We start from the raw sequence: 27,487 nt of genomic DNA, 5'->3' as shown, positions 1-27,487 counted from the left end.
TGCTCTTATAAAAGAGATCCCAGAGAGCTCCCTCACTCTCCTCCCCTTTACCCCTTACCCCATGTAAGGACACAGAGAAAAGACTATTTTCTGTGAACCAGGAAGCAGGCCCTCACCAGACCAATGAATTGTCTATGCCTTGATCTTGGACCTCCCGGTCTCCAGAACTGTGAGAAATAAATTTCTGTTGTTTACAAGTCACCCAGTCTACAGTATTTACAGTATTTTGTTATAGCAGCCCGAAGGCACTAAGACTTACACAGGCTCTTGCAACAGAGGCAAAAGGACCTAGACTAGTCTACAGTGAGAAAACAGGAAAAGGTGAACCTGTAGGACTGGTGAGGAAGGGTAAATATCTAAAAAGGAAAATCACCAGATGCAAGTAGTAAGGAGATGCATTAGTAGATAATGTTAAGCACTATTAAAGTAAACAATCCACAGGAAGCCTAGAGAATTTAAAGCCCCATTAAAGGAACACGAGCAGGGGTTAAAACACACGCACAATTCTACACAGCAAGTGAGGAAGGCAAATGCTGGGAGGAACTGTAGCTTCTATAAAAGGGGGAGAGGGCAAGAAAGCCTAGAAGAGGGGACAGACACAAACAAGGAGACAAGATGAGGACCACAGAAAGTCCGTTACGCTCAGGAGCTGCGTCAGCTGATTTCTTAAAGATGAGCTTCAGAATGATGCGAGAGGCAGCATTCATTGGGCAGATTCAAAAAAACTTTGTCCAAAATGTTGCCAGGACTGGAAACGAGTGACCTGCCAGAATAAGTCCCTTTCACAAAACTACAGGCCTATAAGGCCCACGCATGGAAAAGCATAACCGCTTCCGGACTTTGGAGTTATGGAGATCCGTGTTCGAATCCCGACTGTCCCGCTTGGCAAATGAGATAACCTCCGGTGACTCCGGTCAGCTTGCCCTGGGTGGGTCACACCGCATTGTGAAGGGCAAGCCTAGGGTGAGACCCCAACAAGGTCGCTGACTCCAGAGCGGTGCTCTTTCCAGCAGCCTGATGCTCTGGGTAGCGGGTCCCCTCGCGCGGCCGGCCCCCGGCCTGGAGCGCCTTTGTGCCCCACTCACCCGAGAGCACTCGCAGAAGCGGCCCGCTGCGGGGAGCCGGGAGGGAGACCAGTCAGCAGGAGGTGGCCGTGGGATTGGGGACGCCGGTGGGAGCGCCCCCGATGTGGCGCGGACGGGTGGGGAGGGGGGCGGCCAGGTGGTGATTGGCTGGGCTGCGGCTGGCAGCTCCGGGCCAAGAACAAAAGAGAGCGGGCGGCGGGCGGCCTCTGGAGTAGGCGCTCCCGCCCGCCCGGCGCGGGCTTCGGTGCTGGGGGAAGACTCACCCACTGCCCGCCCGCCCAGCAGCCGGGCTGGCGCGCTCGGTTTCTGCGCGAAAGCCGGCCGTGTACCTAGGAATTAACCGGCCGGCCCTGGAGGGGAGGGGTGGGGAGCGGGAAGTGGTGGTGGGGGGGGGGGATGTTGAGCGCGCGCGAGAACAATAATAAGATCGTGTTTGCGGTCGCTGCCCGAGGAGGAATTCGGAGGAGGCGCGAGGCCCGGTGCTCGCGCCGCGCCCGGGAGCCCGGGAAAGAGGCCGCCGGCGGCGGCGGCGGCATGAGGCAGGCGACGCGGCGCCTGTGAGCAGCGCGCGGCGGCGGCAGCGGGGAACCTCAGCGCGGGGAGAGCCGAGCGGCCGGGGGCTCCCCTCCCCCGCTGCCGGGCGGTGATTTGCCGGGCCTGCTGCGCCCCCCGCCCACCCCTCGCCCCAGCTGCCGCCTCGCCGCTTCCCTTCGTCGGAGCGGCCGCTCGTCCGCCCGCCCGCCCGGCTCAAGGCCCGCGGGGAGCGCGGCGCAGTCTGTTGGCCCGCGGGGGGGCGGCCTCCCGGCATCTTCGCGGCGCCCAAGGACGACCAGGAAGGGGAGCGGCCGGGATGGCGCGTCCGCGGCCCCGCGAGTACAAGGCGGGCGACCTGGTCTTCGCCAAGATGAAGGGCTATCCGCACTGGCCGGCCCGGGTGAGTACGGCGGCCGCGCGCGGGCCCGCCCGCCCACCATTTTCCCCTTCATGATGGCGCGCCCGCCCCCTTTCCCCATCGCCTCAGCCCGGAGCGCGGAGCCCGCCGCGAGCGGCCGACTGCGGCCGGGGCTGAGGGCGCGGGCGGCGCTGCGCAGGGAGGACGGGGCCGCGCCGCAGGCGAGGGTTTCGGGCCGCGCCCGCACCCCGCGAGGGCCGCCATCCTTCCGCCCACTTTCGAAGGCGGCTCCGGCCCCGGCAGGCCCGCTGCTGCCTTCCTCCCGGAAAGCCGGTGGTGACCGGGAGCCCGCGCCGCCGGGAAGCGGGCCTGGAGTGGAGCCATCGCTCCGGGCAGGGTCGTTGGTAGACACCGCGGTCCCGGGCGAACGTCGGGGTACGTAGGGGAGCGTAGTGCAAATGGCTGTCGGAGTGCCGGCGGGTGCCCGCGGCGCAAATCCTGGAAAGGGGTAGTGGTCATTCAGAGCCAGCAGGAGCCTCTTGGCAGTCATTCATCCGTCTCTCGTTGCATCCTTCGCCATCCAGACTTGTTGAGTTTTCCCTGAGCGCGATTCCGGGTGCCCCGCCAGCCCTATCCTTGTCCCGGGGTACGTGCATCCTTGGTGCCCATGGTTCTTTTAAACCGACACCAAATAGCCGGGAGCTTGCAGCTTGGCAGTGGCTGGTGTGTCCTGTAAGCTTCTCGTGCCTTTTCACCTCCATGTTTGTTTTAGGTCAGATCCCAGACCTTATCCCCGGCCTCCCACAACAGTCCACAATAGCGCTCTCTTTCTGTGTAGCAGGGTTTTCGCTGGGCTCTTTCTCTAGAAAGCATCTGCGTGTAATACATAACATTAAATTTTATTAGGTTCTTTGCTAACATGTGTGCTTTGTGTCTTAAAATAAATCCCTTTTACTTTTATTTTATAACAGTTGGCAGTTAATTGTTTGAAATAAGAAACAGTGAAAAGGAGGGTCAAAGCATGTTGAAGATTATGTTAGTAAACTTGAGGAATAGAAGTAGACATGGGAAATAGTGGCATAAATATGAGTGCAGGCTCTAAATATGTTGTATTATATGCAAGTGAAGGTACTGAGATTCCCCCCTCCCCCAAATACACCCATTCACAAAAGGAAGTGACATCATGGGTGGCCAGACTGAAATTTAGTGAAGTTGAAGTAATGGATGGACATAATCACTTTTTTTGTTTTTAGTTTGTCATGCCATTGTAAAATGGAAAGAACACTGGGTCAGGAATTGGGGGACCCTGGCATCTGGTCTGGGCTCTGTTATGAGCTAATCATCTCAACTGTCTGAATATCAGTTTCTGCAACTGTAAAATGATCATCTCTAGGATTCCTTCCAACACTAACAACCTCAGATTTCAAGGGGAAAAAAGTCTTATTCAGATTTCGTGAGGCTGTGCAAATAACTTTTCTCCACATCTGAACTGTAGGTTTTCCTTAAATAAGGCAAAGTTTTCATGGTGGAATAATGGGTTATTTTTCCTACTACAGTGCCATAATGTTTTGGGGCAAGATTTGTTACTTTAGGAGTCCTTTAGGGAACCCCTTGAGTATATTCGTCAAGTAAGAAATAAACAGCTATAGAGCACATATGTTTATACATAGTTAAAAGTGAATTAAAAGTTAGCATCACCAGTTGGTCATTTTCTTGTAACACAATGGCTTTCTTTAATCTTACCTCTGAAAAACATCTCCTGAGGGTCAAAAAGAAAATAGACTTAAAATTTCATTAACATGTTGCTTGCATATGTTGGCCACCTGTAGTAATTCTGAAACAAAAAAGTGCTGCAGAAGTAGTCATAGTTGTGTATTTAATTGTACATAAAATTCCTAGGAGTTATAATTCCAAACCAAGGCAAAATGGAAAATAAAATGAGGCAATAAAATCAATTACATTGTTAGATAAGATACAGTAAATACAGGGGAAAAAATGTGTGTCTGTTCACATTTAACGCGAGCTCCTCAAGGGAAGGACCTAAGTCTCTCTAATTTTTAAAAAATATTTTATAGTGAGTGGCATGTTGTAATTTCCAAAGAAAGGTAAAGGTTAGAAAAAGAAGAAAGATATTTGAGTCCCTACTCTTTGTTACAGTTGAATGTGTCAGTGTTCTCGTTTTATTTTCATCCCAATTCTGTGAGATAGTATCCCCACTTTACACCTAGCTATAGCTTTGTAGATGATGATATTATCAAGTATGGGGGGGGAATCTTACTTATTTAAATTTCAAATATTATCCCTTGATACGGAGGCCAGCCATGTTGGGATTCTATCAGTATATGGCCATAAGGAATGAAACATAGGAGGGAGAACATGGAGGAAACATTTCTTCACGCTATGGGGAGGAGCTTTCTGATGGTCAGAGCTGGTCCACGTGGCATGGAGAAGTGACTTCTCTGCTGTAGAGAAGACATTTGTTTCGGTCCTAGGAATCCCCTTGTGAGGAATGTGAGCCTAGAGGATTCAGACATCTAGTAAATTTGATCAGGTTGGTTTCAGCTTTTGGCTGAGCTTCACACTCTGTGCCCAGGGTGTGTTCTGTAATCTAAGTTTCAGTTTACTAGTCTGTAAAATAGGGATAATTCTCACCTCACAGATTTATTGTATGTAAAAGCACTAAACAGCAGTACTTGAATGCTCCTATCTGTTTTGCTTTTTGAATTTCTAATTTTTCCCCTGTATCACTACACTATTTAAAATTTTCAGCTATTACGTAGATTTGTTATTTGTCCAGCATTTTATCATGAAAAATTTCAAACATATAGAGAATTTTAAAAATTGTATAGTGAACAGCCATATATCTACCACCTAGATTCTGCACTTAACATTTTGTTATACTAGCTATGTCACCTATTTGTTCACATATCCATCCCTCTATCCATACAGCAGTCCATCTTTTTTTAATGCATTTCAAAGTAAGTTGCAGATAATTTACTCCTAGACACTCCAGAATGTATTTCATTAACTAGAGGTCAATATTTTTAATAGATTCTTTTTTTTCCTTTTGAGGTAAAATTTACATAGACTGAAACACACTTACCTTAAATGTACCATTCAGTGAGTTGACAAATGTATACACTGGTGTAATGCTAGCCCCTACTGGGACAGAACAGTACCAGTACCCAAGAAAGTTCCCTTATGCCTCTTCCCAGTTGATTCTTGTCCTCCTCCCTTTTCAGATATATTATTTTAACATTAAATAGCAACTGGCTGTTTCTAATGGAGTATACTTGCTGTATATGACTTTAAAAATTAGAAGTTCATTTATGCCTAAGGATTAACTAGCTTAATACTAAAAAATACTTATGCTAAAACAAGAGTCTCCGAAGCCTTTTTTTTTTAATTTTTAAAAAATATTTTATTTATTTTTTATTTTTGGCTGCATAGGGTCTTAGTTGTGGCATGCAGGATCTTTCACTGTGGCATGCAGGCTTCTCTCTAGTTCTTCTCTCCAGTTGTGGCATGTGCGCAGGCCTAGTTGCCCTATGGCATGTGGGATCTTAGTTCCCTGACCAGGGATCGAACCCGAGTCCCCTGCATTGGAAGGTGGATTCTTTACCCCTGAACCACCAGGGAAGTCCCTCTGAAGGCTTTTGATTGTGTACCTTGTTGGTAAAGAAAAAAGAAAAATAGAGCATGCATCTCTGATATGTGTAAATTTACTTTAAAATTACATCTACATGTACTTTGTACTATTATATATATTATAAGATAAATACAAAAAAACTAATAGGGATGACAGATGATATAGATGATATTTTATGTTTTAAAATTCTTAAAAAAAAAAAAATTCTTATTGGCAAAATGTCATTAATAGTACTAGATTAAGTTTATATTTTAAAAAGTACTAATTTTTGGAATTTTTTTGCCTCCTTCTTGTGAGATCTGACTAGATTGTCACAGTTTTTATCTTTTAAAGAGATATTATAGAATAGAACTGTCAGCTTGGCCATTTCCTTGTTTGCTTGTGCTTACATTATTAGTGTCATCTTTGTAGGACTCCTTTAGCCACTTGTTCGTTTAACGAGAGTTCTGTTAGAAGTAGATGTTCCATAATTCTACTCAACCAGGCACACACAAATGGCAATAAGTCACAGTATGCCTAAAGTGAATAAATATAATTATGTAAATAAGCACACTAGTGTTAATTGATGTATTGGATATTAGTAAAATTTACTTTTTAGGTGAAAGAATAAGAAACTAAGATAGAAGTTGTACTGTTTTCTTCTCAGACCCCCTGAAATCATCTTGTGTATCCCCCGAGGTGTGAGCACTCTGCTTATGTTACCCCTACTCTAAAAAATGGAAAAACAAAAAACAATACAAAAACCAAAAAGTCTTAAAGCCCTTGTGTTTCAGTTAAAGAGCTTTTTAAAATATAACTTTATATGAGAACTCTCAAGCATCGTTAATAGGAGAGTAAATCGATATAACCACCTTAGAAAACTGGCCTGATCTACTGTAGTTAAACACACGCCTGCCTTGTGACTTGGCAGTCTGTTCTAGGCATATACCCAAGAGAATGGGTGTTCATGTCCACCAAAAGACTTGTACAGTAATGCTCATATATGGCGGCTTTATCCATAATAGCAGAAGACTGAAACAACCCAGATGTCCATCCACACGAGAATGGATAAGCAAATTTGTAGTATGTTTGTATAGTGGAGTACTACCCAGCAGTAAAAAGGGGCAGACTACTGATGCCCACAAAAATATGGATGAATCTCAAAAATATAAGGTTGAGTGAAAAAAAAGCCAGACACAAGACAGTACATTCTGTATGATCCCATGATGTTCAAAAACAGGCAAAGCTGATCAATGGTGACCAGTTTGTGGTAGGTGGAAGTGGTGGTGGGGTTACTGACTGGTAGGAGGCACTGGAAATGTTCTGTATCTTGATGTGGGTTTGTACGTATGTAAAAATTTATCAGGCTTGCACATGGGGATTTATGCACTATTATGTATATAATGCCTCAATTTGTGTATATAATGCCTCAATTTTAAAAACACACACTTTGTATGAGGTGGGGAAAAAGAAGAATCTAATACTCCAAGTTTCTTCATGGATTCAATTTCACCATTCTTAGCTTTCAGTGAGAAATTTTTTCCGTTAAGGCTTCAGTCCTACAAAGTTGCATCTTCCTTTGACTATTTTAGAAGCTTCATTTACTACTTCACAGCTTTCTCTTGAGGCTTCTTTGTAGTTCTGGATTCTGCCTCTGTCTTTTGCTTAACTCTACTAGAGTCTTTCTATTCCTTTCATGCTAAATCATTCATTGCTTATCATATTTTTGATCTAGCTCTCCACCTCTCACTTGTTAAAACTTAAGAATAAAGCATTTGACTTACCCCTCTATGACAGTTCAAAGATCTGAACTCTTATTGAACTTTTATTGAGTACCTACCGTATGTAAGGCACTGTACTAGGTGTATTTTTTCATTTTTCTACCAACAGATTAAACTTACAGCAATTTAAAAACATTGTAATTGAATAAAGTGTTTCCCTATCCTCTATTAATGTAAATACTGGTTGGGAACCCTCAGTTTCTGATCCATAGCACTTTCCATTTTTTTTTTTGCCTTTGACAGTAAACTGCTAGACTGTGAACCTTTATTTCTGCAGACCAGGCTACATATTTTCAGAGAATCAGTTGACACTTAAATTCTTTTTAATCTCGACATAAAGTAAGATGTTTATAATCTTTATTACTTTGTCCAGAGTCCACAGAAATGCATCATTGGTTCATTCCTCAGGTAGAGTGGCACAGGCTCACTCAGCCTTTGCCCAAGAGACTATATTCACATTGCCAGTTTGAGACTGGCAAATTTTCTTCAGCTTAACCCTGGGAGCAAACAGGCAACTTCAACTCAATACCAACATTTACATTTTCCGTCAGCCAGGTGCATCTGTGTATGTGGCATATACCCTTTGGAATGCCCTAATGACTACTTGTTGCCCCATGATTTGAAGAATATTAATTCTCTTAATTCCACTATATGAGGTTGTGTTTGATTCTTTTGGAAAATGATGGTTTAAAATGATATATGACTGTTGAAAATGTCTATTAGCATTAGAAAAACATTATAGACTAATAAGTATAGTAGAGCAAGAGCCCAAATATTCCTGTTTATTAGAGAAATATCTTCTATTGCAGAAGAGCCTCCAGATGTCTGATCAAAATATAGTCCACTTAATACGGTTGTTAGTCCACTGCAAAAAGATTTCTTAATCATTTCAAGCAGTACTGAAAGCATGGTCTGTGGACTGTTACCTGTCAGTGACAAGATAGATATAGAAATTGAGAGCAAGAGTTTAGAAACTTTTTTAGCAATTTGATAGAGTAACTTTTTTTTGTGAATCTGATTTAAAATTGAGGTTTGTATGCCTTTTAATTTTAATTTTCTAATAATTCACCTTTAATCTATTTTATTAAAATGTCTGTAACTAATTAGAATTTTTTTTAATTGCTCCTTCACCACAGAATAGAAGTACTGACTATATAGGATCCTTAACAGTCAATAGTGTTCCTTGCACTGAAAACAATTTGCTCATACTGTAAACTATTTAAACTATGCTTATTTAAAAGAGAATGGACTGACCTTCATGTTATATATTAATTTCAGCTGTGTAACAGAGTTACAGTTATTACACAAGTAATAATGTTCACTGTAGAAAGATTAACATCCCTAGACATAATTACAAGCATCATGAATATGCACCTATATGTTTAGGTACATAATTTTTGTAATATATATACAGTTTTGCAACCTTTTTTCCCCACTAAACACTGTATCTTTAGAAGACTTTCAATGGCAGTGAATATGTTTTTATAACATTATTTGTAATAGCCATCTGGTAATTTATGGCGTGGACCTATTTTTATAAATTATAACTACTTGCTATTATAAGACATTTATTTCCAGTTTTATACTATGAAAGAATACTCTGAGAAACATTCTTTTGGCTTAATTGTTATTTCCTTAGGACAAGTCTCTGGAAATTATATTTCTGAGTCAAGGGGCATGTGCATGTTTTAAAGCTTTGTATTACGAAGATTTAACTATCTTATCTTACCCACTACCAGAATAAGAGAATACTTGTTTTCTCACATATTCATTAAAAGTAGATGATTCAGACGTTTAAAAATCTTTCTCAATTTAATAAGCACAAATATTTAATTGAATTAATTTCTTTGGTTACAAGTTAGGCAGAATATATGTATCATATATGACATTCTATCAATAATGTATATGTGTCTTGATTATCAAGTTAGAATGAGTATATATAATAACACTACTATGAGGTAGATATCCCCATAAGAGAACCAAGACTTAGCTTAAGAAATTCACCTAAAGACAACTTAATTGTCTTAATCCCAGACTATTAAGAATGCCACAAGAACATAAGAAATGTGATATCAGATTAGGTAAAGGACTAAAGAAGCATTTGGCAGTATGTAAAAAGAACATACATATATGTGTGTTTGTAGGGCTACAAGTTTCTGTGAAGTTGGAAATCTTCAGTCAGAGAACTTTTACTATTGTAACATTTATTATATTATCTTTAGTCTATATCTCTTTGAAAGTCCTTTGACACAGGGCAATATAAAAATAAATATTAGCTGTGCATTTAAAGAAAGCAGAGACCCGTTAAAATCAATTCTGAATGAGTAGCATGATGTTGACTTAGTGTAAGTTCTAAAACCTTTATGTGTGAGAGAACACATCTACTTTGAACATCAGGTAGGGTAGTTATGAGAGTTACTGGTTCAGTAGAGCCTAGAAGCTAAATCATAAGTACTACTACTACTAGCCTGTGTAACTTCTTGCCAGTTTACTGCATTCCCAATCTCTGTAACAGCATTTTCCTATGTACTGTATATCACTGCCATTTGTATATATAATCTCCTTTCAGCTGATTAAAATGGAGGTAGTAATTGAATTTTCCTACTATATCTTCTTACTTGATAAGAATTTGCTGTAGTTAGTCAGGTAAGTACCATCTGTAGGGTCACAGAGAACCACCTAGAGGTTAAAAAGAGTGAAATAATCCAATGATTGGTGAACTCAGACATTTAGAGTGACATCCTCCAGATTTCTGAGCAAGACTTCCTGCCATGTCAGGAAAGACAACTAGACCAGGAGTTAAAAGATAAGCACCTCATTCTACCACTCTCTTGGTTTGTTAGATTTGGGCATCTTTTTTTTATTACAACCTCTTTGTAAGACAGAGAGAGTGATAATTCTTAGTCTCACCCTTTTTCCTAGTAATCAAATGTGAAAAAATACATGAAGAAAGTGTTTGCTAATTAAGTACATAATAATTAACCTCCTAGAAACACCAGACCTAGTAAAGTCTCAGTAAATGTTTTTGTGGTTTGGCAAGTGTGTCTTTCAGCAGTTTCCTTGTGACTTTATAATAGTGAGTTGGCTTTAGGCTCTGGGAGTTGTAGGGACTTCCCATTAATATTACCCCTCCAGATTTCTGAGTGTGATGAGCCATCTCTAGAGGGTCCACATAGCTTCAGGATTTGGGGGCAAACTAAGCTGGACTTCGTTGGCAGTTAAATGGTGCCTATGAATCAACTACTCCTCCCACTTGATCACTGAAACTCAAGCTCTGAGTGGATTCCCTAAGCCTGATATAGAGTCTCGAAGTCTCTCCAAAAGTAGACTGGATAATTCTTACTAACATATTAGTAACTTCTTAGTTTCTATCAAAATATGTTTAAGATGAGAGTTGTTGTAAGTGATGGGTTCATTTAGGTTCAGTAGTGGTTAGCAAATATAAAAATGAATTTCACAGAGATTGAAAAACTTTTATGTAGGGAAAAATGTCAAAAAATAAACCCCATGCCTTTAGAGCTCTTCTTCCTTTTTGTCACTGAAGTAGACTTTTGTACTAATGATATCTTTAATTTTGGAGGAAATACATATTTAGAGGGAGCAGTGTTATGAATTCTCAGTTCATTTTTTTTTTGGAGTTAGCATATGTTAAATGGATTGAAAATTAATTCCCTCAAGACTTCTGTTTGACTTTCAAAATGAGACCAGCTATTTTCAAACAAGGCATAACTGTTCTTATCTCCTTCACTGGACTGCTACATGAGGATTAAGTCAATAATTTTGAAAAAGTATTTAGACCTTGGAAATGAGTCATGGTTGCTGATTGATTCTGTTGCAGTCTAGTCTAGTGGCTTTCAGACTTTTTTTGACTGTAACTGACAATAAGAAATAAATATTAATTTCATACACACACACTAGAAAAAGATTTTCACCACATCATACTATATGTGATGCATCCTGATGTTTTTATATTTCATTTTGTATAAAATCAGGTTGTAACCCACAAAATCAATTTCACTACCTGTAGTTTGAAAAGTACTGGTCTGGTCTGTTAGGCCAAAGGAAAATTAATCTATGTGAGTTATATATGTTTATACAGAACAGTAGTTGGATTTTTGAGATGAGTTAATAGTCCTGAGCTTTTTATTCTGCTGTAGCCATAGTCCTACATGGAGGTCACATGAACATAAGAAATGAAAGTTATGTTAGGACACTTAACCACCCTGGCCATTGTTTTACTTGATCTCCAAAGGTATGCAGATCAAATATTTCTACTCTCATTTTCCTTCTATTCTTTGAATTGCAAATATACCTACTACTTTCTTAGCTTTCTCTATGAAGCTAATTATAGTTTCATACATACGGCTTGTTGAGGGTAATAAGCTTCATACATTTGCTAACTAGTTAGTGATAAACACTGACTATCTAGTGTTCCCTGGTTGATAATATTGAGGTTCTGGGGTTTTCTTGGGTTTGTGAGACTAGACTGTGGAGGTATCAGGCTATCTATGACTGGGATTGATATGGGCTTTTGTTAAGTCCAGAAAACCTATAGGTGCGGTAGGTTTGTGGTACCCTCTGAGGTGGATATAAGGTCATGGGACTACCACATTTCTAATGGTTCTGTATCTTCTTTACAATCACTTTTGTCCAATCAAAAAGATTTCCTTGCTACTATTTAGATAACAGCAATCTTAGAAGAGACAATCTAATATTGATGATAGTAAGACACTCTTCAATTTCTGAAAAAGATATATTTCTGAAAAGTTATAGTAAGCACAGTTTTATATCTCACATCTAGCTGACTGACTCACACAAAATAAGTACACTTCTATTGGAAAATAGCCCCACTATACTAAGTGGAAGTATCTGGAAACAAAAGGGTTAGGTTAATCTTTGTGTTAAGTCAGGTATTCAAGAACTCTGGTGATTTTCCGCTCAGCTTTTTGTCACTGCTGTTGTTCACTGACCCTGTCTTGTGCTAGGTGGGGTGGCGGGTGAAGGACAGAGCCTTTGATAGAGTTATGAAATTTGATGGTCTCCATTGTTCATTTTTAATAAGCTCCTTGTCTGGGGCAAATATTTATTTAACTACAAGGGATCAGGTAACCCAGAACAAATGTGTCCCTTGCTTTTAATATTGTCATAAAAGCAAATTACAGAAGTAGGGCAGCTCAGCAAGAGCGGGCGGTTAGAGAAGTTTGTTGAAGTGAAATAGAGATGATGGTGATTGAAGACCCCTCCTTTGCGCCACTAAAATTGCTTCTCATTCAATATTGTAAAATCCAACTACTGTGACCTCTCCGTTTTCTCTGGGTATCGCAGCTACCTCCTGGCTTCACTCCTTCCTTATCCAAATTAGACCTACATGATTACTTGAACTGCTCTCACCCCGTGCACACTTTCATGCATTCACCCTACAAACTCCAGCTGAGACCAACTAGACATAATCACAAAGGCATGCAGACTGGGGCTGCTCCAGGATGAATTTCGTTAGGTCCTCAACACTGCTCATCACTCCTTTTACTTGACCTGGGTCAGTTCCTTGTCCATCCTCCTCAGGTGTTAGTAGATATTTTTACTACCCTCTTCCAACTCAACCTCTTTCCCCTTATTTCAGCAAATTATTTTACTTTCATATTTTATATGTTCATTTTCAAGGTGCAGTGGAAGAGCAGGAGCTTCATGTGCAGATAAAGCCGTGTCTGCTGTCTCTATCCCTCAACAGATGAATGACCTTGGGTACCTAATCTCTTTGCTTTGATGGACTGTAAAATGGAGACAATAATGCCTTCTTTTCAGGGTTATTTCAAGGATTTTGAACATAAAGAATCTGAAGGGGTTTTTTTGTTTTTTTTTTAAGAATCTGAAGTTTAACGGATGATCAAAAAATGTTTTTTTCCCTCTCCATCGCCTCTTCCCCATCCTCCTTACTAAGACCCTCCCCTTCTTGCTTGACCCCACCCTTTTCCTTTCTTCATTCAACATTCAGCAAATATTGATATTTTTGAGTGTTTGCTATGTCCCAAACACTAACACCCTAATAGATGCTGGGGGTAGAGAGGTAACCTAAACAAAGTTTTGTTCTCATAGACTTGAAGTCATCAGCCTCTTCCCCTCCACTGACTTTCTCTCTTCAGACTAGAAAGAATAATCTCTCCTATCTTCCAGGCACTGCTCTCTCTGCTTTCCTTGGAAGCCAAGCTTCTTTAAATAACTGACCTTACTGTCTCTTTCTCACCCCTCTCTCAGAAGTCACCATCACCTGCCAATTAATAGAATTCATTTCAATTCTAATTGTTGCCTCTGTGGAAATTAACACTGCTATTAAAAAATTCTCTTCTCTTGACTTCCCTCCTGTGTTTCTCTTGAAAGATTCTTCTGCTTCTCTAACCATACCTGTACAGGTTCTTCTTTGGCTTCAAGCCACCATTCTTCTAAATTTCTGTTTCAGGCCGAGACTTACTATTGTGAGCTTCAAATCCATACATCCGTTTACCTACTAGACAGCTCCATCTAGCTGTCCCTCAGGTACCACAAATTCATCATCAAAAGTAATCTAGCCACCCCTCCCAACCCAAGTATTCCTGTTTTACTTAAAGATTACTATTTAGCCAGTCACCCCCAAAAACAAAGACCTCAAATTATCCTAGATGCTCCTTATTCTTTGCCTCCAACATCTTATTGATCACCTAATGATGTCAAGATGGGCTGTGTAAATGGAGGCCTGGTGGTAGTTCTGATAGAGAAAAATACTGTGAAATTTGATTCATTATACAGCCCAGGGTGCTAAACACAAAAGAACCTGAGGCGTATTCATGTTGTAAACAGGATGTAATTCCAACAAAACAGTATGACATTAAATTATTAATTTAGATTTTTTGGTGTCATTTTATTTCTACTTAATAATATATTAATTTATCTTGGTTTTATAATGTATTGTTATAATAGTACTGTTATATTTGTGCACATTTCAGAACATGATAAAATTTTATGACAGCTGGGGTCCACATCATGTTGATATATTCCTTTTTTAAAATTCATTTTATTGAAGTATAGTTGATTTATAATGTGTTAATTATTATACAGCAAAGTGATTCAGTTATACCTATATATACATACTTTTTCATATTCTTTTCCATTATGGTTTATCACAGGATATTGAATATAGTTCCCTGTGTAGGACCTTGTTGTTTATCCATTCTATGTACAATAATTTGCATCTGCTAACCCCAAACTCCCAATCCATCCCTCCCTAGTCCCCCTCCCCCTTGGCAACCACAAGTCTGTTCTCTAGGACTGTGAGTGTTTCTGTGTTGTAGGTAAGTTCATGTGTCATATTTTAAATTACACATATAAGTGATGTCATATGATATTTTATCTGACTTGCTTAGCATGATGACTTACTTAGCATGATAATCTCTAGGTCCATCCATGTTGCTGCAAATGGCATTATTTCATTCCTTTTTATGGCTGAGTAATGCTTCATTCCATATATATACCACATCTTTATCCATTCATCTGTCAATGGGCATTTAGGTTGTTTCTATGTTTTGGCTGTTGTAAATAGTGCTGCAGTGAACATTGGGGTGCATGTATCTTTTTTTTTTTTCTTTTTCCCGGTACGCGGGCCTCTCGCTGTTGTGGCCTCTCCCGTTGTGGAGCACAGACTCCGGACGCGCAGGCTCAGCTGCCATGGCTCACGGGCCCAGCCGCTCTGCGGCACGTGGGATCTTCCCAGACCAGGGCACGAACCCGTGTCCCCTGCATCAGCAGGCGGACTCTCAACCACTGCGCCACCAGGGAAGCCTGCACGTATCTTTTTGAATTATAGTTTTCTCTAGATATATGCTCAGGAATGGGATTGCAGGATCATGTGGCAACTCTACTTTTAGTTTTTTAAGGAACCCCCATACTGTTTTCCATTGATGTATTCTTTTATTCTTATTTTTCTGAGAATTATCAAGAATGGAAGTTAAATTTTGTCAAAGTTAAATTTTGTCAAATTGTAATAGTTTTGTAAGTTTTCTCTTTTGGCCTTGTTATTAATTATATATTTTAAATATTAAATTGTATTTGTATACCTGGAATACACCTTACACCTTTCAGTACAGTAACCCCCCCTTATCCATGGGGATACATTACAGTACCCCCAGTAGATGCCTGAAATTGCAGATAATACTGAGCCCTATGTATACGTTTTTTCCTATACCTATGTACCCATGATAGAGTTTAATTTATAAATTAGGCATGGTAAAATATTAAATAAATAATAAAATAAAACAGTTATATCAATACACTGTAATAAAAGTTACGTGAATGTGGTCTCTCTCAAAATATCTTATTGTATAGATTTAATGCCTTTTCCATCTTAACTAAACACTTATAATGCACTATGGCCATAACTTTTGCAGTTTGGAGTGCAACAGCAAAACTAGCATGAATTTCTTTTTCCTTCACAATTTCGTGGATAGAATATTCTTTCGTACAGTAGATCTTAGCAACTTCAACAAATGGTATTTTTTCTCTCCTTATTAAGTTGAGAACTTTCACCTTTTCACTTAATGAAAGCACTTCACAGCTTCTCTTTGGCATATCCAAATTGCCAGCATCACTACTCTTATGCTTTGCAGCCCTCATTAAGTAAAATCAAGGCTACTTGAACACAAGCACTGCAACAGTTGATCTGATAACTGAGACAGCTACTAAGTTATTAACAGGTAGGATATGCTGGACAAAGGGATAATTCATGTCCCACTCCAGGATGGCTTGAGATTTCCTAACACTACTGAGAATGGCATGCAATTTAAAACTTATGAATTGTTTATTTCTGGAATTTTCCATTAAATATTTTTGGACCATGGTTGATCACAGGTAACTGAAACCACAGAAAATGAAACTGCAGATAATGGGGGACTATTGTATATACATTTCTCTTTTTGTTGAGATATAATTTAGGTAACATAAAATTCACCTGTTTAAGTTATACAGTTCAGTAGTTTTTATTATATTCACAATGCCGTACAACCATTGCTAATTCTAGAACATTTTTATCACCCCAAAAGGAAATGCATACCCATTAAGCAGTCTGTCATCATCCATCCTTACCCCCAATCCATGACAATCACTAATCTACTTTGTCTCTAAGAATTTGCTTATTCTGGATATTTCATTTGGAGGTATCATAGAATATATGGCCAATTGGACTTCCCTGGTGGTGGACTTCCCTGATGGTGCACTGGCAGGTGGATTCTTAACCACACAGGTTCGAGCCCTGGTCCGGGAAGATCCCACATGCTGTGGAGCAACTAAGCCCATGCACCACAACTGAGCCTGTGCTCTAGAGCCCGCATGCCACAACTACTGAGCCCACGTGACACAGTCACTGAAGCCCACGCACCTAGAGCCCATGCTCCACAGCAAGGGAAGCCACCACAATGAGAAGCCTGCGCACTGCAATGAAGAGTAGCCCCTGCTCGCCACAACTAGAGAAAGGCTGCGCACAGCAATGAAGACCAAACATAGCCATCCATAAATAAATAAATAAATAAATAAATTTTTTTTTTTTTTTTTTTGTGGTACACGGGCCTCTCACTGCTGTGGCCTCTCCCATTGCGGAGTACAGGCTCCAGACATGCAGGCTCAGTGGCCATGGCTCACTGGCCCAGCCGCTCCACAGCACGAACCCATGTCCCCTGCATCAGCAGGTGGACTCTCAACCACTGCGCCACCAGGGAAGCCCAAATAAATTTATTTTTAAAAAAAGAATATATGGCCAATTATGTCTGGCTTCTTTAATTTAACATAATATTTTCAAAGTTTATCCATGTTGTAGCGTGTATCAGTAGTATATTCCTTTTATTTATTGTTTATTTAATATTCATTTATTTATTTGGTTGTGCCAGGTCTTAGTTGCAGCAGATGTGCCCCTTAGTTGCCTTAGTTGCAGCAGGTGTGCCCCTTAGTTGCGGCTCGCTAGCTCCTTAGTTGTGGCATGGGAATTCTTAGTTGTGGCATGCGTGTAGGATCCAGTTCCCCGATGAGAGATCAAACCCAGGCCTCCTGCATTGGGAGCACGGATCCCCAACCACTGTGCCACCAGGGAAGTCCCAGTAGTTTATTCCTTTTAATGTCTGAATAACATTCCATAGGTATTCCACATTTTGTTTATCTGTTCATCAGTTGATGGGTATTTGGGTCATTTCCACTTTGGGCTGTTATACATAATGCTGCGATGAACATATGTGTACAGTTTTTTATGTGGATTTAATGTTTTCAGTCTCTTGGGTGTATACTTAGGAATGGAATTGCTGGGTCATATGGTAACTCTTTGTTTAACCCTTTGAGAAATTCCCAGGCTCTTTTCCAAAGCTGTTATACCATTTTACATTTCATATAGCCTAATGACCTTGACTAGAACCTCCAGTACAATGTTGAATAGAAGTGGTCAAAGTGGACATCCTTGTCTTGTTCCTTATCTTATGCAGGAAATTTTAGTCTTCCACAATTAAGTATGACATTAGCTGTGGGTTTTTCTTAGATGCCCTTTATCAGGTTGAGGGTGTTTCCTTGTATTCCTAGTTTGTTGAATGTTTTTATCATGGAAGGATGTTGGATTTTGTCAGATGCTTTTCCCACATCTATTGAGATAACCATGTGATGTTTTGTCTTTTGTTCTATTAATATGGTGTATTATATTGATTGATTTTTGTGTGTTAAACCAATCTCACATTCTTGGAATAAAACTTCTTGGTCATGGTGCATAATTCTTTTTATACATTGCTGGATTCTGTTTGCTAATAAGAAATAGAATCCCTGACACATGACGGTTGAACTTATAATTTTTCGACTTCATGATGGTACAAAAGTGATACACATTCAGTAGAAACCACACTTCAAGTTTTGAATTTTGATCTTTTCTCAGGCTAGCGATATGCTGTAAGATACTTTCTCCTGATGCTGGGCAGTGGCAGTGAGCCTGAGCCGTAGCTCCCAGTCAGCTACACTGTCACTAGGGTAAACAGCCAGTACACTTAGAACCATTCTGTATCCATACAACCATTCTGTATTTCACTTTCAGAATGGTATTCCATAAATTACATGAGATGCTCAACATTTATTATAAAATAGGCTTTCTGTTAGATTGTTTTGCCCAACTGTAAGTTAAGTGTTCTGAGCACATTTAAAGTAGGCTAGGCTAAGCTATGATATTCTGTATGTTAGGTGTATTAAATGCATTTCTGTCTTAATGATAATTTCAGTTTATGATGGGTTTATTGGGATGTAACTCCATCATAAGTTGAGGAAGATCTGTATTTTTGTTGTAGATTTTTGCATCTATAGTCGTAAGTGATACTGATCTATAGTTCTGTTTTCTTGTGATGTCTGTTTCTGGGATCCTGGTATCAGAGTAATACAGTCCTCAAAAAATGAGTTGGGGAGTGTTCCCTCCTCTTCTGTTTTTTGAAAGAGTTTGTGAAGGATTGGTATTAATTCTTTAAATGTTTGGTATGATTCACCAATGAAGCTATCTGGACCTGAGCTTTTCTTTGTGGGTGTTTTTTTTTTATTTATTTTAAACAGCTTTATTGAGATTTAACTGACATGAAATATTGTGTAAATTTAAGGTGTACAATGTGCTGATTTGATACACATAATAAAGTGATTATGCTAGTAGGGTTAGTTAGCACTTCAGTCACCTCACATAATTACCATTTCTTTTGTAGTGAGAACTTTTAAGATTTACTCAGCAACTTTCAAGTCTATACAGTATTGTTAATTATAATCACCATGCTGTATGTTAGATCCCCAAAACTTATTCATCTTATATAACTGGAAGTTTGTATCCTTTGACCAACATCTCTCAATTTACCCTACCCTCCAGTCCCTAGCAACCATCATTCTACTCTTGTTTCTATGAGTTGCGCTTTTTTAGATTCTTTGTGGTAGTTTTTTTATTATTATTTATGGTATTTTTTAATAATTTAATCTCCTATTATAGCTCTACTCACATTTTCTATTTCATCTTCAGTGGGTTTCAATAGTTTGTGCCTTCCTAGGAATTTGTTCATTTTATCTAGGTTATCTAATTTGTTGGCATACAGTTACCCATACTATTCCCTGATAGTCTTTTTTATTTCTGTAAGGTCAGTAGTAATGTTCTCTTTTCATTCCTGATTTTAGTAATTTGAATCTTCTCTCTTTTTTCTTAGTCATTCTAGCCTAAGATTTGTCAATTTTATTGATCTTGTCAAAGAACTAACTTTTGGTTTCATTGATTTCCTGTATTTTTCTATTGTCTATTTTACTTATTTCCACTCTAATCTGTATTTTTTTCTTCCTTTTATTTGCTTTAAGTTGGTGTGCTATTCTTTTTCCAGTTTCTGAAGGTAGAATGTTAGGTTATTGATTTGTGATCTTCCTTTTTTTTTTTCTTTAAATTACATGAGTGAATCAACAGTTTAAATTTTATTTATTAATTTATTTATTTTTGGCTGTGTTGGGTCTTCGTTTCTGTGCGAGGGCTTTCTCTAGTTGCGGCGAGCGGGGGCCACTCACTATCGCGGCCTCTCTTGTTGCGGAGCACAGGCTCCAGACGCACAGGCTCAGTAGTTGTGGCTCACGGGCCCAGTTGCTCCGTGGCATGTGGGATCTTCCCAGACCATGGCTCGAACCCATGTCCCCTGCATTGGCAGACAGATTCTCAACCACTGCGCCACCAGGGAAGCCCCATGATCTTCCTTTTTAATATAGGTGTACATAGCTATAAATTTCTCTCTAAACATTGCTTTCACTGCATCCCATAAGTGTTGGTATATTATGTTTATGTTTTCATTCATCTACAAGTAATTTTAATTTTCCTTGTGATTTCTCCTTTGCCAATTGTTTATTTAGCAGTGTGCTAATTTCTATATATTTGTGAATTTCCCAAATTTCCTTTTATTAGTAATGTCTAATTTCATTACCTTGTGGTCAGAGAACATACTTTGTATGACTTCAGTCCTTTTAAATTCATTGAAGCATGTTTTATGACCTAATGTATGTTCTATTCTGGAGAACACTCCATGTACACTTGAGAAGAATGCGTATTCTGCTGCTATTCAGTGAAGTGTTCTATAGATGTCTGTTAGGTCTAGTTAGTTTATAGTGTGTTCTGTTTCCTTTTTGATCTTCTGTCTAGTTTAGTTGTTCTATCCGTTATTTAGAGTGAGGTATTGAAGTCTCCATCTATTATTGTTGAATTGCCTATTCTCCTTTCAGTTCTGTCTGTTGTAGTAAGTCTTTTGTCTGATTTCTTTCGCAGCTTTGCTGATTTGGTAAAATGTGTGGTAAGCTTTCCAAGTTTTAGTTGCCCTAAAATAATTTCTATTTTTTTTTAAATTTTGTTTATTTATTTTTGGCCGCATTGGGTCCTCATTGCTGTATGTGGGCTTTCTCTAGTTGTGGCGAGCGGGGGCTACTCTTTGTCGCAGTGTGCGGGCTTCTCATTGCGGTGGGTTCTCTTGTTGCAGAGCACGGGCTCTAGGCACACGGGCTTCAGTAGTTGCAGCATGTGGGCTCAGTAGTTGTGGCGCACGGGCTTAGCTGCTCTGCAGCATGTGGGATCTTTCCGGACCAGGGTTCAAACCCGTGTCCCCTGTGTTGGCAGGCGGTTTCTTAACCACTGCGCCACCAGGGAAGTCCCTAAAATAATTTCTATTTAGCAAGTAAGCAAGTCTGTTTCCAAGACTTGAAAGACCTTAAAACCACTTCAGGCCTGGAAACTTTTTGAGGGTTTTTTCGGGCATCTTTTAAATCAATTCCATGGTTATTGGTTTATTCACATATTCCACTCTTCTTGAGTCAATTCTACCATTTTTATTTTCCTAGAAAAGTGTCTATTTCATAGATATAGTAAACCTTCTAGTGCAGATTTTATATATATATATATATATATATATATATCGTTCTACTATAATTTTTAGTCTCAGTCACTATAGTTACATCTCATTACTAATTTTATATATTTAAAAAAATTTTGTATTTAGATTTGCCAAAGATTTGTCAGCTTTATTGTCATTTTTTCACCAAAACTCTAGCTCTTGGTTTTTATTTCTCCCTTTTTTTTTTTTGGTTAATCAGTTCTCCTATTTTTTTTCCCTTACATCATGAATTTCTGATTTCATCTTCACTACTTTTCTTCTATTTCAAAAGTCATGAAATCCCTTTGAAATTTTTTTTGAAAATGAAAATTTTTAAAGCTAGTTTTCCTAAGGTCAGATTTGGCTTCAACATGTAGATTTGGGTAATTGGTGTTTTATAATCATTTTCAATATAGGTTTTAATTGTGATTTTCTTTTCTTTTTTGGCCTAAGAGATGTTTAGGAGATAATTTTAGAAATTATCATTGGTTAAAAGTTTTTATACAGGCCTTCCCTGGTGGCGCAGTGGTTGAGAGTCCGCCTGCCGATGCAGGGGACACGGGTTCGTGCCCCGGTCTGGGAAGATCCCACATGCCACGGAGCAGATGGACCCGTGAGCCATGGCCACTGAGCCTGCGCATCCGGAGCCTGTGCTCCACAACGGGAGAGACCACAACAGTGAGAGGCCCGCGTACCACAAAAAAAAAAAAAGTTTTTATACAATGTTTAAATTTGTTTTTTTAGCATGATTACCTTGTTATCAGAGTATGTAGCCTTTTAAACTATTTTTTAATTTGAGTTTTCTTTTAATATGTGATCAACTTTTAAAAAAATATTTATTTGTTTACTTATTTGGCTGCACTGGGTCTTAGTTGCAGCATGCAGGATTTAGTTCCCTGACCAGGGATTGAACCCAGGCCCCCTGCATTGGGAATGCAGAGTCTTAACCGCTGGACCACGAGGGAAGTCCCCGTGATCAACTTTTTAAAAGTGTTCTTTGTATTCCTAAAAAGAAGGCTTCTGTAGCAGTCAATATTTAGAGATGCAGAAGTATAGCTACCATATCTATTATATTTCTACATATCTCTCACAATATTTTTGACTATTTAGGAAATTTCAGGGCTTCACTTGCCACATAAATGTTTAGGACTTATAACTCCAGGGTGGTGTACCTTTTGTCAGAATATAATGATCCAAGTGGGCGCCTCTCTGTGCACGGGAAGATGGCCATACGGGTGACCAAGTCAGTGCTGTTCGTGTGTCTGGGTAACATCTGTCGATCACCCATTGCAGAAGTAGTTTTCAGGAAACTTGTAACTGATCAAAACATTTCAGATACTTGGAGGATAAACAGTGCAGCAGTGTCAACGTATGAACTAGGAAACCCTCCTGATTATCGGGGCCAGGCTTGCATGAAGAAGCGTGGTTATCCCCATGAGTCACGTTGCCTGGCAGGTTACCAAAGAAGTCTTTGCCACTTTTGATTATATATTATGTATGGATGAAAGCAACTGGAGAGATGTGAATAGGAAAAGTAATCAAGTTAAAAACTGCAGAGCGAGAATTGAATACTTGGGAGCTAGGAGCCACAGGAACAACTCATTATTGAAGATCCTTATTATGGTAAGGACGCTGACTTTGAGACCGTCTACCACCAGTGTGTGCAGTGCTGCAGAGCCTTGCTGGAGAGGGTTCACTGACCCAGGTCCAGTCCTGCTGTGGCCCAGGCTCGTCCCCATAGGCCTGCATTCTCAGTCGAGCAACACAGTGTCACCATTCCCTAGCCAAGGCCGCAGCCCTTTCTTCAGTTGGCTCACTGTTTCCTACCTTAAAAAATAATTGTAGATGGAAATCAGTTGTTGTGTTTGGTGGAAGAATAAATAAAATTTTTGATTCAGACAGTTTATGGGGTAAATGTTCTTAGACTAGTTGAACCTCCCACTTCACCCCAGTTACAAAAATAGTGGAACAAACAAAATAGTAGAGCAACAAAATAGAACATAATGAAGTAAAACATCACTGTAAGGCCCATTAGCATCTGAGCCCATCGACACTTCCAAGAATCTACACTACATCTTCCCTCTGTGTGGACGGGGCCGCCTGCTCTGCACTACCTGTTGATGCCAGGGCCTGGTGTCCAGTGATGTTGGTGAGAAGTGTTCATACACGCTCACAGTGCACACTTGTGCATTGACAAGACAGGAAGGAGGAAGATTTGTGGGATTTATCTTTAGCACCTTCACTCCTTAGTTTGTGTCTGTCTAGTTTATTTCATAAGGAAGTTAGCTTATTTGTTCCCATTTGAACCACTTTGCCTCTGGAAATGTAATTATGTCGGGGAAGAAGGACACTCGTGTGCTGGTTTACCTTAGGTTAGTTTGAGGACCGCACCTGCTTTTACATGCAGATAATTAACCTGAATGTCAAATATAGATCAGCTTAGGTAGGAAAAAAATAATAAGTTGGAAAAAGTCCTTTTATATTGGAATGCTTAAATATTGATATGTTAAGTATTCTTTTATCAGTGGTTAGTTTATAGTCAAATATAGGTAATTTCTGTACACTTGGAGATGACTGATCTAAAATTCATATGAATATATGTCAGAAAAGATTGTTTTCAAATAAACTGGGGAAATTACAAAAAATATATGTATAATTATCCACTCTACCATTTCATACTTTTTTAGCTTGTAATTTATGGTACTTGTAACATGCTTTTATTTTTGTATAGATTTGGCTGTTGTGTCTTTATCCAGCCTTTTATTCATAACTTTTCTTTCCTGTTTTAAGATGTAAATTGTATAAACAGTATATATGTAGCTTAATGTTTTTTGACCACCCCTGGGAGATTTTCCCCTATTCCACTCTTTGTTAACAGACTTCCTCAAGATTTTATCTACTTTTTTTGGTTAGCAGAAATGCTTCCTGGTTTTAAACAGTTTGTTGTGTAACATTCTTAATTTCTGTCATTGAAACTTTCATCTTTTTAATTTCCAGTTATTTCCTTGTGAAGGCGGGGCTGTGTGAATTGGGTTCCATCATCATATTCCCATTAAGTGTCCATTGAGTATATACTCTGGGTTAGTCTCCATGATAGACTTAACATTACAAAAATGAATGAGACATGACCTTACCTTGAAAAAGCTTGAGATAGGTTAAGGAAGAGAACCGTAGATGCATAAAGGAAAAGAATAAAAGTGAGATGTGTGCAGAAAGTGATGAGAAGATTTTCCTATCAACAAGGCAGCTAGACTAAATGAACAAGTAATAAAACTGACCAACCCAGAAGGAACATGAAAAAGAGAATAGAGACATTTTTTATTGGCATTTCCTTACAAAAAGGCTGGGTTTCAGCCCTTTTTGGTTATAGGACATTGAAATGTAGTTTTTTTTTTTTGAAATGTAGTTTTTAGAACTATTTATTGTCCTATTATTTGTAATAGGACTTAACACAATTATATAGAGAGAACACTGCATCTTGAATGGACCTTCCTTTACATTTTGTGCTATTGCTTCCTGCCTCCCTGCAGTCAGTTTTGAAGTCGTTAATGGAAAGTTTAGTGATAGTACCTTCTGAGACATAAGATTTAAGATGACTTCCAGTGTTGTTACTTTGAGGGGAGGGATGAGAAAACTAAAATGCATTAAACTTCTTGACCAAGTGACTTTCTCAGAGTTACAGAGCAAGTTAGTAGGAAGAACTGCAGTACAATCCATTGCCCTCTTTACTCACCTGCGTAGGATGAGAGGGAGAAGTGAAAGAAAATACGGAATTCACTCTAACCATTTTGACAGTTAGACAGAAACCCTTATTTAATTTAGAAAATTTAAGGCTCAGGTAAGAAAAGGGTTTAAAACCAGTCTTAGGATGAGCTATTTATGTGCTAATTGTAATTTTTTCTTTTTTAATTGTGTTAAAATATACATAACATAAAATTTACTATTTTTAAGTGGACAATTCATTGGTATTAAGTACATTCACATTGTTGTGTAACCATCACCATCATCCATCTTCAGAACTTTTTCGTATTGCAAAACTGAAACTCTGTACCCATTAAACAATAACTCCCCATTCTCCTCTACTCCCAAACCTTGTCAGCCACCATTTTACTTTCTGTCTCTATGAATTTGACTTGTCTGTGTACCTCATATAAGTGGAATCATACAGTACATGTCTTTTTTGTGACTGGAATATTTCACTTAGCATAATGTCCTCAAAGTTCATCCACGTGGTAGCATGTATTAGAATTTCTTCCTTCTTGAGGCTGAATAATATTTTACTGCATGTATATCCCACATTTTGTTTCTTCATTCATTCGTTGATGAAAACCCGGAATGCTTCCACCTTTTAGCTATTGTGAATAATGCTGCTATAAACATGTGGGTACACATATCTCTTCAATACCCTGCCTTTAATTCTTTTGGGTATATACTCAGAAGTAGAATTGCTGGGTCATATGATAATCCTATTTTTAATTTTTTTTAGGGAATACCGTACTGTTTTCCATAGGGACTGCACCATTTTACATTCCCACCAACAGTGCACAAGGGTTCCAGTTTCTCCGTGTCTTTGCCAACACTTTATATTTTCTGGGGTTTTTGTTTTTTTGAAAGTAGCCATTTTAATGGGTATGAAGTGATATCTCATGGTTTTGATTTGTGTTTCCTTAATGATTATCCATGTTGAGAATGTTTTCATGTGCTTTATTGGCCATTTGTATATCTTTGGAGAAGTATATCTTCAAGTCCTTTGCCCTTTTTTTTTTTTTGCGGTACGCGGGCCTCTCACTGTTGTGGACTCTCCCGTTGCAGAGCACAGGCTCCAGACGCGCAGGCTCAGCGGCCATGGCTCACGGGGTCCATCTGCTCCGTGGCATGTGGGAATCTTCCCGGACCGGGGCACAAACCCAGGTCCCCTGCATCGGCAGGCAGACTCTCAACCACTGCGCCACCAGGGAAGCCCCTACCCGTTTTTTAATTGGGTTATTTGGGGGGTTTTGTTATTGAGTTTTAAGAGTTCTTTATATATTCTAAATATTATTAACTCCTTATCAGATACATGATTTGCAAATATTTTTCCCACTATGTGGACTCCCTTTTCACTCTGTTGATCACTGTGCTTGTTTATTTATTTTTAAGTCTTTATTGAATTTGTTGCAGTATTGCTTCTGTTTTATGTTTTGGTTTTTTAGCCATGAGGCATGTGGGATCTTAACTCCCAGACCAGGGATCGAACCCACATCCCCTGCATTGGAAGGCAAAGTCTTAATAAATGGACCGCCAGGGAAGTCCCTGTAATTTATTTTAAAATAAGCAAAGAACAGGACTCTGAACAGATATTCCTGGGACAGTCAGTTTTTATGGACATCCATATGCAGCATATGTGGGGAAAGCAAGAGCAGTGAAATATGAAGTCCTGGGGTCATTGTGATCTTATCAGAAAGATGAAAAGGTAAGAATGAAGACAAAGCACAAGTTTGCCCAGGCCTAGCCTTATATGAGGCAGTTGGGTATAATTGAGAACAAGGAAAATGAGATACAGTGTTCAGAAAATGCCTGTGAGTGATTATTTAAATGTTTAAATGAGCTTTTGCATAGATGAGGCAGTCAAGATGGTTTGGCTAAGCTACCACCTTTATTTGTCAAAAACAGGCATAGTTTAAGACTATTATATGCTTTAATTTTGTTTTATGTGTAGAATTATTCAAATTTACAAGTGATGAATTTCATCCCTGAGACATAAACTGAAAGAAAGAATCTCTGAGAAAATCATCCTGTGGAATTTTTGGTGTTTTCTTCCTACTGTCTACTTTCTATTATCAAATATTTGTTTAGCAACCCTGTCAGGAACACAGTCATTATTACATTTTGGGGGGGTTTGTTTTCTTCTTTTTTTTTTGGTCGATTGGTGCTTTTGGCAGAAAGACAAAACTAATTTCACATCTTTATCCTTAAAAAGAGATAAATTACAATTGGATACATTTAGCAGATGGTTCTAAATCCTTAGAATATTATTAATGCTGCTATAGGTTAAATTTCTGAGGCACTTCATGGATTATTATACCTGTACTTTGCTTCTGTGATTTTGCCTTTTGTTTGATATCAGCAGTCTAGGGCATAGGTCCCTTGTTTTCAGAGCCATTCAGGATAATTGCTTCTATACTAAATTTGAAAGTATGCAGAGTATTTGCTTTTTCCAA

The 27,487-nt window shown here is 39.3% G+C and overlaps 1 protein-coding gene and 1 pseudogene across 1 annotated transcript in view; both read left to right on the top strand.

The window, feature by feature from the left end:
• Positions 1-1,509: 1,509 nt before the first annotated feature.
• Positions 1,510-27,487, top strand: part of HDGFL3 (HDGF like 3) — a 73,780-nt gene continuing 47,802 nt past the window's right edge. The window contains exon 1 of the mRNA XM_065872144.1: positions 1,510-2,019. Coding sequence (XP_065728216.1) covers positions 1,936-2,019 — 84 coding nt within the window. The 5' untranslated portion in view covers positions 1,510-1,935. The remainder of the gene's footprint in view (positions 2,020-27,487) is intronic.
• On the top strand, positions 22,511-22,987 carry LOC136118963 (low molecular weight phosphotyrosine protein phosphatase pseudogene; annotated as a pseudogene).

Source organism: Phocoena phocoena, chromosome 2, assembly GCF_963924675.1.
Source record: "Phocoena phocoena chromosome 2, mPhoPho1.1, whole genome shotgun sequence".
Lineage (NCBI taxonomy): Eukaryota > Metazoa > Chordata > Mammalia > Artiodactyla > Phocoenidae > Phocoena > Phocoena phocoena.
The sequence above is the reverse complement of the archived record's forward strand: the minus strand, read 5'-3'. Positions and strand labels throughout refer to the sequence as shown.